General features: G+C 38.0%; 1 protein-coding gene across 6 annotated transcripts in view; it reads left to right on the plus strand.

Moving 5' to 3' along the window:
* The window catches only part of FSHR (follicle stimulating hormone receptor), a 221,177-nt gene that overhangs the window by 131,607 nt on the left and 76,937 nt on the right, over positions 1-12,633 (plus strand). For 2 of the 6 annotated variants that reach the window (XM_068675829.1, XM_068675833.1), the window contains exon 1: positions 7,052-7,314. The exons of 2 other annotated variants lie outside the window; for them this stretch is intronic. In XM_068675829.1, the coding sequence (XP_068531930.1) occupies positions 7,130-7,314 (185 nt within the window). In that variant the 5' untranslated portion in view covers positions 7,052-7,129. Of the gene's footprint in view, positions 1-7,050; positions 7,315-12,633 lie in introns of those variants that run through there. 2 more of the 6 variants (XM_068675830.1, XM_068675831.1) reach the window with 2 other exon arrangements.

Below are 12,633 nucleotides of genomic sequence, written 5' to 3' on the forward strand. Positions count from 1 at the left end.
GTTGTCAGTTTTGTCCATAGGTAGGTCATAAGTATTAGAGGAGTTAAGCAAGTTTTCCCTTTATGGATATCTCAGCACTTCAGTCCTTGAAATTCCTCATGTGTGTTCTGCCAGGCTGCTCTCTTTCAATATTAGGATATGGTAATTACATTACATGTTATGGAGGCATCATTAGGATTTTTTTTTTTATTTTATTCATTTTATTTCATAATAAATTGTACTTGAAAGTATTAATGAATTCTTGAATTTCAATAAGTAAGACATTCAAGTTTGCTACTAAACTGCATGGTTTTCTGGATGGTAGATTCATGAACTTGGAAACAGTGGGCAGGAAGCATTGCCAGACTATTTTTTCATGGATTAAAGACTAATGGCTGAGAAGTATATTGTAACCATGCTCAAAAACAGCTGACAATATAGGTTGGAGGAAAAGCATGAATAGTTGGCCTCTATTTTGTTTTCTGAGCCATAAATAGGATAACAAAAAAAAAGGTCAGGTAGCAAGGGGCATCAGGAGGTGTCCAGTCCCATCTTCTGCTCAAAGCAAGGTCAGCTGTGAAGTCAGGCCAGGTTGCTCAAGCATCAGGTCTTTAAAACCACCAAGGAAGCAGACAGCACAACCTCTCTGTTGACCTGTGCCACTGCTTGAATGTCCTCAGGGTTTGTGGTCCAAGGTTCAGGGCTTTGCATTTGTCCCAGTTGAATTTCACCACATTCTTGTCAGGCTGTTTCTCCAGTCTGCCTAGGCTCCTTGGAAACCGGAAACTAGATCCTTAATTCCTGTGGAATTTTAATGAGGTTTAGGTACCCAGGTTTTCTGGTGTTTTCCCATTTAAACTATTCCTCTACAGATAATAACATCAACAATGAGTTGTTGCTATTCTTATGGATATGTCTATCTTATGCTACAGTTATGCAAGGTTTCTCTTGCCTCACACCTCTGGCCTTCAGATACACTTTGCTGATGGTGAAAGGCAACCAAGAATACGTCGTGCAAAGCTAGGCAGGCTTCAATGCTTCTTGTGCATTATTTTGTTCTAGTCAAACTGATTCACAGACCATGCAAAGTAAAATTACGTGCATAACTAACTGTGCTTTTGCAGACAAATGAAAGAAACCTGGTAGATGGGCTGTACCTTATTATTGACTGGGGATGAACAGACTCAAGCCTGGAGAGTATTAGATGGGGTGGCAAGGCCTATTCTTTAATTTCTGTGTTGCCTGTTGCATAAGATTTCTTCAGTCCTAAAACACATGAGGTGCTTATATCTTTAGACCGCCTCTGAAAAATCATGTAGATGAAAGGCTGGGCAGGAACTTGTCCACCATCAAAGCCACAGAAGTATCAGGCAGAGTGAAGTAGTCATAATTCCCTTGCCCCCTAGATCATAATGCAAGATCATAATTCTCACTGCAGGAAAACATCAGCAAAAATGTTAGAAGTCTCAGCATGAGACTTTCATGCTGAGAGGAGTCATTCCCTAGTTTAAATAGGTAGACAGCAGATGCTAATTAGGTTTTAAGGTGGGGCAGGGAGGCAGCAATAACAGGAGGGAAGAAGTAAGCACAATGCACTAGGTTATTGCTTTATTACATGTAATGCTGTACAGCATGCAGCTCTGTGGTCTGCACAGGTGCTATTTAGTAAGGGAATTGAGCACAGTCAAGTTTTGAAGTCAAAGGGCAGGGGGTCACAAACATCTGTGTGAGACTGATTCCATACAGTTTTTTATCCTTTCTTTATACCAGTGTTTCTTCTCTTCTTGAGTGAATGCACTCCCTCTGGTGGCTCATTTACTATCTCCATTTCATTTCTTTTTCAGTTAAGGCTGCATACGAGCAACTGGCTAAAAATTGGGAGAGCTATAATGTTATGCTTTTATTCGGCTAGCTTAATGTTTTATGTTCTCAGCACTGAGAGCATAAATAAAGTTTTGTTACCATAAAAGTCAGTCAAAGAAACTCTCTAAGACTCAATTTGGAGTTTTAGAAAAGAGGCATTCTTTGATTGTGGCACTGGACACACGGGACCACTCCACCTAGTGTGCATGCTGAATTGTTCAAGCTACAGGGGTTATATGCTATTGGATTATACATATTTATTAGATTTCCAATACATTATTAACATATTGATATAATTTCCTGTAGCTCATTAACATACGTAAATGTCCTTGATGCACATGCAATTGTTTCTGCTGGTGGTCTTTGGAGGTCTTCTGGTTGTGGTTGTGGTAGATAGTCTTGCCACTGTGTTCAGTGGCTGAACCCAGTTCTTGCGCATGCTCAGGTCATCTCCTTCTTCCTTATCTTAGTGTTTCAATTTAGACATGCATACTAGGCTAAGTCATTTATATATCCAAGGACCTATGCATACCATGAGTTCCTCACTGCTTCTTTTCAGACACATCCTCCAGGTCTGGGTTATCTTGCCCCCCCCCTCCCCGATCCTGAGATACAATTCTTCATGGTCTTACAGATAATGCTGACTAATTAGTGAGAAAGGTAGCACCAGAGATACAAAGTTTCTAGACTTCCTTCTATGTAGCTAAACATAGTAAAGGTTTGGCCTATCTGTTCATAAAATATGTCAGATTTTGTTCTATTTGTCTATCAGGGAGAGAGCCAGTCCTTCTGACTCCGTATCTGTCTAGCCATTCAAATGCCTTTTAAAATAGTCTCCATTCATAAAAATAAATAAATAAAATAAAACTTAAAAATAACAACAAAACCTATTCAAAAAGAAAATTTCTGAGATGAAAAAAAAAATATATATCAGGTAAATGTTTTGTTGGCCTCAGTGACCCACTCTTTTAAAACCCAAGTTGATCATTCACAAAAGGTAAATCAATGATGTGTCCAACTCCCTCTTATTATTTTCCTCTTAGGTGTCTATCTGTTATGTCTCACACTAAGTTTTTCAGGGCAGAAAATGACATTTTCTGATCATAACACAATAGGAAAATAAATGTCATTACTGCCTGCAAAGCCTACAGAAAAAAAAAACCGTGCTGGAAACCATCAAAGTGAAAAATCTTCATTCTGAATTATGAACTTCTTTTGGATGTGGTTTGCATGTCATCTGTTCATACAGGCAATTTATTTGCCTGAACATTTTATAGAATAATTATAGTTGAGGAAAGCCAATCTTACAGTGGTATTCAGTAATTAAACACTATTCTGAGACTAGGAAATATCATTAGAAAGAGTGTTTACTTAATTAGATATCATGTTATGTTTCAAAACAGAGAAACACAAGCAGAAACTGTTGCAAACTTGCTTGCTTGTAGGTTGATGTACTCCAATATTCAGTAAACATTCTGCTGTACAAGAAAACACTGTTTCCACAGCTCCAGAAGTTATATTTGGATGCGGAGCTGACCATGTCTTTGCACTGCAGTGGAAGGACTTTGAGTTATTTTGGTGTATTTGAGGCAAGTTTAGTTAGGACAAGAGGGAAAGAGCTGGGTTGTTTCCTTTTATTTCTCGTTGTATACCCAACAATCCAGGTGACAGGCACCTTGGTCAGTGGGTGGCATCTACAAAACACCTCAGTTCCTTTAGGTCAGTGCTTGCATAATTAGGCCAATGCTAATTTAGAGGCCAATCCTATTAACCAGATTCATTTACTACTGTCTTTAAAAAGAGCTCTAAGTGACCATATAACACCGAATTAACTGTCTATCCCAGAAGTCATCTAATTACATAATTTACAATATCATTGTTGAGTTTCTAGCATAATTCACTTGATTGCATGTTTGTTGCTACAGTGCATCAATTTGAGGAAATTTCTGTTTCCTTACTTGGGAAAACAGTTTACACTCTCAAGACCAATTTGCCAGCTGGAGCATAGTTCTTCTACAAAAGGATGCAAAGGCTCTTAGAAATATCTGAAGGCATCATCATCTCTGCATTTATACTTTCACTAGTATGTATGTCAGTGATGACACATCACAATTAACTATCTGCACAAAAGGTCCTTACTCCAAGCATCTGAGCATCTGAGGCTAGCAGAGTATGCATCTGGAGCATGTCTATGAAGGTGTTAGTTTGCCCCCTCTGTTGCTTTGAACAAGCTACTGAAGAAAAAGTGAAAAGCCCTGTGGTGATGTAAAGATGCAGGACATATATGTGACTAGCCTTAAGTAGCTAGTCACAATGGATCTCCTTTCATGGTTCTTTGGGTTCCCAGGCATGTTGTTTATTCTACCATGGTGCTCAGGAAGGGCTTGTGAGTCCAGCCCCCCCAGGAAGAGACCAGGAGATATCTTGGCATTTTTTTTCCTCCTTTTCATGGGTTTTCATCCTGGGAGGAGACAATTGTATTCCTGAACTGGTAACACAACTGTAAAGGAAGGATCATCACCTGATTGATTAATCCAGGGGGCTTTAGTGATGTGGCTGTACGTCACTTGACAATATAGAGCAGAAATTTGGAGAGAGATACCTGGTTCATTGAATTTAATGATAACTGTATATTTCCCTCAGTCTTACCTCCACAGTATTTTGACAGAATCATGGGTTTAGGCATTTTTATATTATTGAATAATCAGCATCTCACCTGTTGTAAATGAAAGTGGAGCAGTGTGTACCATACTGATAAAAATGCCTCACCAAACAAAAACAGGAAGGAGAGAACCTCCCTCCAATTTTTCTTTATTAAACTCATAATTTGTTGCTGGGCATGACCTGATGTTTTAAGATGTCTCCATTTCACTAACTGTTTTAAAATAAAGCACACTTGGCATAGTTTTGAAAGTCATTAATAACTGAAAAGATCCCTAGTGATATTTTTTAATCTCCTGACTTGTGCATATAGAAAAATTGTTACTGTGATCTGCAACAAATTTTGTAGTTTGATATACGAAACCCAAAGTTAATCAAATTGCTATGTCTTCACATTTGTCCTATTTATTTTGACATTCGGAGAATGTTACCACTTTTTAAACTTTGTTATAAATATTACTATCCATTTCATCAGTATAACATGACCATTTATACTGATGTATTTCAGAATGAAGAGATATGGCTTACACTCATTTGTAAACAAATGAAAATGTGCCTTGTATATTACTGAGGTCTCATTTTTGGTGGGTTTTCTTTTTTTTTTTTCTTTTTTTTTTTTTTTCAGCTGACTTTCAGTCTGTTGCTGCAAAAATGAAGATTTGCTATTAAAAAAAAAAAAAACAAACAAACAAACTAACAGAAAACCTAGTATAAGTTGTCTTCCTGGCATTTGCTTAAATCATGAAGGGTCTAGTTAGTTGTTCATCTTTCAGTGGAATGCAGCTCTTTTTTTCACTAAATAGGAATTTGTTTGACCATAAAACTTAGTCCTGCAGTTTTCATCCCATTGAACATGAAGGAAAGTAAAAGTTATGCTCATTAAAGAAGATCTTGTAGGTCTAAGGTATTTCAAAGGAAACAATATATATATAAAAGTCTTTTCCAACCTAGATGATTCTGTGGTTCTGTTCTATATATTCTATATTTCATATACTTATATATGAAAAGAACAAGGAAAAAATCATTTTTTTTAAAGTCACTCTGATTCTCATGACACTTACAAAGATGGCTTAACAAAACGGACTCTATTTTACATATATAGCTAATTTAATGCTCTTACAATTCATTACAAACCTACCATTGTTAGAAAGAGATTGTCATTATTTTTGTAATAACTTTTTCTGTGTAAATATCACTCTTCTCATCCTGAGTAGGCTTGGGTGACTGAGGGAAAACAGCAAATATTTGGTAAAATTATGGTAACAGTTAACTTAAAGAATTAGTTGAGTTATTTTTAAAAATGAATTAACCCCACTCAGAAATATACATATTTTGGTACTTATTTTAAAGGTGAGAATGGTGGAAGTTTTTCTACCAGTTCCTTATAGAGAAAAAGATGCTTTCTTGTGTCTCATTAGCTCTACCTACATTTTTGATTATGGAGGAATTGGGGGGGGGGGAGAGGGGAAACAACAATTTAACAGCTACTTTTAACAAGATTACAATCTTTACAAGCAATCTGAAGAACTGAGTGTGAGTCAATTTCATCAGTTAACCATGGAAATCCATCTACTGAGTTTACTTATCAGGCAAGCAACTTAACAGCTGTGTGTGTCTGAAATAGCCATTTACAGACTCAAACAAACAAACAAACACTATGTAACTCTAAACTCTCATTTCAAGTGTCTTCTAGACAAATCCTGGTTCCAGATGACAGACTAGTGCAGAATGACAGAGACAGGAAAGAGTTAGTAAGGTCCCTTCCACAAGGATTAATATTTGTAACAAGAAAGATAATTTAACTCATTCAAAAAGTAAATAGATAAGGACTCAAAGATGGGATTCTGTGTCCAGGCCTTATGATGATGTTCTTGAAGCTGGTTTCCTCCTGTTGTGTCTCAAATCTGTTAATTTTCCAGATGATGAAATTAGATTACTGGTCTCCAGGGACCACTTGGGTTGTGGCATTTTCTCTCTCTGTGTTCATTTAAAGGTGCCAAGGAAGAAAGGAAAAGAATCAGCAAGTGCATGTAGAATAATCACAGTTAAAAATAAAGGTGTGTTATTTAGCTCTAGCTTCAGGGTTATATAGGTTTTAATCAAATTGATTATATACCTTATAAAATAAAAATACACACACATATGTATATATTTACCTAGGAGCAACGTAAAAGCAGGGACTCTTGGATCCATGAAGGGAAGCACAAATAGCCACCTCTCCTTCGGTGGCAACAGTGCCTATAATCTAAGACATTAAAATACTTTTTTTTTCCTTGTCTTACCAAGTAAAACATACAAAATACCATAGCTGAGATGGAAGGCCCCTTTTCCAGCGTAGATATGCATCAAACGCACTCTGGGGCCTGTGATTTCAATGGCACTTAAAATAGAAAGTAATATTATAAAATAAATATTACAAAAATATTATAACTTTATTATGGAAAGGCACCATCATTTCTCTCTATCCCAACAGCAAGTCCATAAAGGATCTCTGGCAATGAAGTGAAACTTGCTTAGAAGGCTTCCCCTACGAGTCACGTGCTTCGTCTCAGCTTTTAGGGCGGATCTTTGACACAGGGAGTCTCTCTGAGTTGCATCGTGAGGTCTTCACACTCCTTCCTTCTAGATGGAGGATAAGGGGGCAGATGTGAAGACAGAGATGTTCCTGGTTCTCACGTGCTCACTGATTCTCCTGGCAAGCTGCTCCAGCTGCCAGCACCACACGTGCCACTGTGCAGGCAGGATTTTCATCTGTCAGGAGAGCAAGGTGGTCCAGTTTCCTCGGGACATCCCCACCAATGCCACTGAACTGTAAGTGGGGAGAGGGAAGGGTTGTGAGTAGCAGCCTTCTTGCTGGCTTTCAAAATAAACTGCTGCCAAGGATCGGGTTTGGAGGGGTCACCGGGGAAATTTACTCCAGCTGTTGGAAAAGCACAGAGCTTCCTCTGACACTCACTCAATTATGGCTTGAAGCTCTTTTCCCTCACTCTTATCGTGCTCACTTTAAAATCTCTGTTAAGAAAAGATGCAATATGGTATAATGCAAAGTGCAGAGTACATTTTAAACAGGATTCCTTGGTACTGTAACAGTAACTTGAAGTATTAAGTCTAAGCTTTCTTTACAGCTTACTCTCACATTGTCAAAGCACATAGTACAACTTGTCTGCCCCAAACAACTTGGTGAGCATTTCTGTCTGTGCTGGAGGAGCTTTCAGAAGATTTAGGCTTATTTGGCAAGAAGTAGCTTATTGTTTTCTGTTTGGAAATCATGAAGGCATTAAAGAAAGGGCTGCAATGAGGTTCAGAGAGTGACTCTCCTCTATCAGAGGAGCAGCATGACTGAGTTGAAGAGAGTGAACCTTGTAAAGATACAATATTGCGATACTCAGAGAAGATTTTTTTTTTTTTATCTTAAAGCTTCTTTTTGTTTTCCATAAAGTAATATGAAGAACATTGTATGGCAGCTGTTTTCTGTGTCACTAGAACAGGCCAGCAAGAAAACTCGTGCAATGTCAAGCACATAACTGTGCAAGTGATTGTTTTATTTTTTCTTTTTTTTTTTTTTTTTTAAAGCAGTTTATATTGCCCATTGCCTACACCCACAGGTGTCTGGCATCATTAGGACCTAACACAAAAAAATGAAAGGAGTCATCCTTGATAAACCCTGTTATTAATAACTAGAGAGGCAAGTTTGGAGGGAGGACACAAGGAGGAATTATATGTCCCTAGCTGAAAAATATGTCTCTATAAATATGTCCGTATCCTGACCTTACAGACCATATGTATCCTTGGTTAACATCCCACAGTTTTCCTAGCACAGAAGTTTTGTTTCATTCAGAAGGAGTAGTCATTATGCTCACTGAATAAGCAGGCTGTGGTGAAAACTTGAGAAAAATGCCTGAATTAACCACATAAGGTCAGTAAAAGTTTAAATCATTCTCTCAACTAGAGGGAAAAATAATCCATCTGTAATTTGTGTCATCTAAATCTTGGGTGAGTTGTGCTCCAGGCACAATAATTTTGTTTAATTTTGCTTTGATTGTTTCATTAGATTAGACAGGTAAGGGTTGCCTTCCAGGGATTAAAAAAAAAAGAAAAAAAAAAGAAAAAAAAACTTTATTTTTGCAAAGAAGTAGAATTTTAAATCACCAAAACCCCTGCTAGTAAAATGGGGTTTGTTTCCAGTAGATCCTTGTTAACTTCTCTAGGGTTTTTTCATGTTGCTAATGTGCTGGTTCTTTGGCACAACCATGTGTTCCCTGAGACAGGCTGACTACAACATGATGTGACTATAAAAAGCAGCTGAATTCTTTCTTCTTGCAGTGTTGTATAAATATTGCAGTTTGAACCTCTTGACTTGACTCTCTTCCCATTTACACCAACTTTTGTTTCCTTAGGGGGCAATTTTTGTCCTGTTAAATCACTATAGCCCTGGAATTAATTTTAGTATACCTTAAGAATTTGTCCGTGAAAACTCTGTAGACTCTAGTGTTAATGTGGCAAAAAAAAAAAAAAAAAAAAAAAAAAAAAAAAAAAACAGATGCATTAGCTGAGGAGGGTTTAAAAAGGGTTTTCTGGAAAGGTGTTTTCCTAAACTGAGTACCCAGTGGGTTGTTTCAGCTGACTGAAACAGACTTTGCCACTCCAGATGCTGTTGCAAATGCACTGTTGGTAGCAGCAGAGAATAAGATCTCTTCATGTTTCTTCCAAACACCTCAAGGAGTCAAAAGGGCTTTTAAACCAGTGTAGCAACGTGAGTGTAGATGGCAGTGGCATCTAAGGATCCTCTGCACATGCGCACAGATTTCTCCCTGCCAAGCACAGCTCCTGCAAGGTGCTTTTTTCACTTAAGAACTCATTCTGAACATGCTGGATATGGTTTATGGTTAGACATACGTGTGTGTGTCTGTGTTATTCAGTATTCTCGAAGCTCTTCGCCTTCTATGAGAAGGTGGTCTAGACAGCTTTCCTAAGCTACCCTAGTGCCATTTAAATGATGAAAAACATGCCCATGAAAGCATTGGAGAGAGAACAGAATAAGTCTCAAGCACTTCTGTTTCTGTGTGTTTCTGTTTCACTAAAGATGTTTAAGTTGGGACCGTGTATGTGGCATTACTAAGTACTATGTTAGTTAGTAAAAAATCTCAGTATAAAAGCATTGTCCTCACAGAACCACCAGCTGTATGCTGTACAGCAGCACAAAGTTCACACTTGATACAAGAGCTGGGGCTCTGCTCCTGACTGGATCAGCACCTGCTTTGGCAAGGGTGGCACAAAGGGAAGAGGGGTTTGATAGAAGTAGGTACTGAAATGACTGTGAGAAATACATATATCTGTGACTTAAAGTACTGGAGACAAGTCACGAGAAAAAGGAGGCCAAAAGTTGAGTTGGAAAGCTTAGGATCATTTGTGTCAGTGTATTATTAATCACCATGGGGGGAGGGAGGCTCAACTAATTATGGCAGTTCACTCCTTGAAGATTTAAAACAGTTTTTAGGGGTCACTGTTAATCTTAGCAGTCCATTCTTATTCACTGAGATTTTATTTAGTCATTTATTTTATTTAGTCATTTATATAGTCATTTAGTCATTTATTTAGTCATCTTAACTAGAGAAAGTAACATAAACAAAAATAATTTGTTCTCAGAATAGAAGGGATCTTTCCTAAGACTTGGCAAACTACTTTAAGCAGAAATACATAAATTTCAACTGGGAATCAACTAGAAATGCCAGGAAAAGCTTACTCATCTCTTACAGAACCCTTTCTTGCTTTTGGGTTTCTCATCTGAGAAGAGCCTTAAACCATTCTTGCCCCAGGGAAATAGGGAGCAGTACACAGCAGTTAGGGGCACTCATGTGGGCAGTATAATATACCTCTTTGACAAAATAAAGCGTCAGTACAAGGCAGTTTTGTAAGGGAAGTGGGAGAAGGCTGTGTGTCCAATTCTACTTGCAGTTGGCAGAGTTATTAGTGAGAGAAGTATCAATATGAGTGTTTTATCTGCATCCTGTAATTAATGCTATTATAAAAAAGTACTATGAAATCAAATTTGGTCATACTGCTTTCATTATAAAGAGAAACTGTCTCAAACTCATTTAAGTTCCTGATTTGCTGCTGCTCCTAAAGGTTGCTGTTTTGACAATTAATTCTCCTTAGCTGATACAAAAGTGAAGCAGCCCACAGCAGCAGGGAGATGTGGACCAGTAGATACCTTCTGCTTCCCTGTATTCAACACCATGGAGATTTTGTAAGAAACATCTCTTGAGAATGGAGGCTACTCAAAGAAAGCTTGCAAATATGTCACTCAGATAATTAAAAGTTCCCTTGTGAGCAATAGTTTAAAGTGTCAGCAAGCCAGAGGCTTCAGCAGGGGAATGGTGCCAGTTTTGGAAAGGAGCAAATAAGGTGATTGAAATAATTGACAACAGAAATGGTCAATCATTTTGCACCCATACAAATGCTGCCTGAGAGAGAGGAAAATTGCAGGTAAAACAAATAAGGCCTAGGACTGGTCATATGGTGTTTTGTATTTTACAATACCTTCACCAGCTTCACTAACCAGTTCAGCCATTGATGGAACAGTTTGGATGTATGTTATGCAGAAGATTTTCTCCCAAGAATCTGCAAACTATAAACAGTGGTATTTTTTCTTGCCCTTTGCATAGGTGTTTTTGTACAACTGCTCAAGGATATTTATTTTAGACTATCAAGTCAAGGCTGGGTAGATGTCTGCCCACTAGAACAGTGGCTGCCTTGAAATAGCAAGTTCTTTGTTATGAACTAAATGAGTCAGATGTGCTTCCCCGAGACACAAGCTACAAATGATGTGAACAGTAGCTGCAATGCTGTCATTGACAGCTGCAATTAGAATTTTTTATGCTTTCACACATACAGTTGAAAGCACATTGAAACCTGCAAGCAATTACAGCTCTTACTCAGATGTTTATACTGGAGTACTAACCTTAATATAAGACAGACAGGGTGATGAAGACAAGCTAATGAAATGAAGACCCATGAAGCTGTTCAAATACATATGTTACAGTAGTTAATTATATAGTTAATCAATAAATCCATGCATTATCAGAAAGGGATGGAAAATATTTGCACTGCAGAGCACATTCAGAGTATATTGCATGCTAAGACTCTCTTTTCCCTTTTAACCAGTGTTGCTTCTGCTATCAGTGTAGGGAAGAAAAAAAAAAAAAAAGAAAAAAAAAGTCTGCAGTGTTAAATTCTTCTCTTTTCAAATTTATGACCAGTTCATACTTTGAAGCAGAAAGCTATAGAACTTGGTGTATGATCGCTGGCTGTATATTGCCTGAGAGGTCCAATGCTTATGTTGGATTCTGTATTTGACATTTTCACTGTGAGGATAAAAAGAAATAAGCAGAGCATAACAGAGAATAAAGAAAAGCCCAAGGAAGGAAGTGACACTAAAGAAGGATAATAAACTCTGCAGGGCAGATCCTCTGCTAGTATAAATCGCCAAGTGTATATCTCTATAGAAACATCCAGCTTCTACAGCTTTAGAAGCATTTTAAGATGAGGCGGTGCCCTGTGTGCAATACGAGGGGCTTTGTGCTGCAACACACTCTGCTGGATTACTCATTGTACTGTGGCAATAAATACATATGCGTGACTTTCACCTGACTTACAGTGACTGAGATGTATGATCTAGTCTGAAGATGGATCGGTGTGTGCATGTATCTTTGAAATGATTCATATTCATGTAATGTATCTTTGAAATGAAAGTGCATTCACTTAAAATGTAATGACATGTATATGACTTGTTAAATCAGTAAGCTCTTTCCGGGGAAACACAGTGAAGGACAAGACTTGATTTTTGCTTTCACAGGGCACTGAGAGGGTAACAAGACCTGTGACACTGGAGTCAGCTACCAATTGACTTCTGCTGTACAAATCCTGACTTTTCTAGCAGTCTCTGTCTTGCACATGCACATAGAAAACAGAGCTGGTTCCCCATGAGGCATAAACTGGCGTCCTAGTCTGTCTGGAGCATCCACTCCCATTGCATTTTTGGAGATGCTTGTCTATGCAAACAGGCGTCCCTAGGACAGAAGGTGTTTCAGCTCTCCTCCAACCAAACCAATAGCTTCAGTCTTCACTATT

The sequence above is a fragment of the Anas acuta genome, chromosome 3, assembly GCF_963932015.1.
Source record: "Anas acuta chromosome 3, bAnaAcu1.1, whole genome shotgun sequence".
Taxonomy (NCBI): Eukaryota; Metazoa; Chordata; class Aves; order Anseriformes; family Anatidae; genus Anas; species Anas acuta.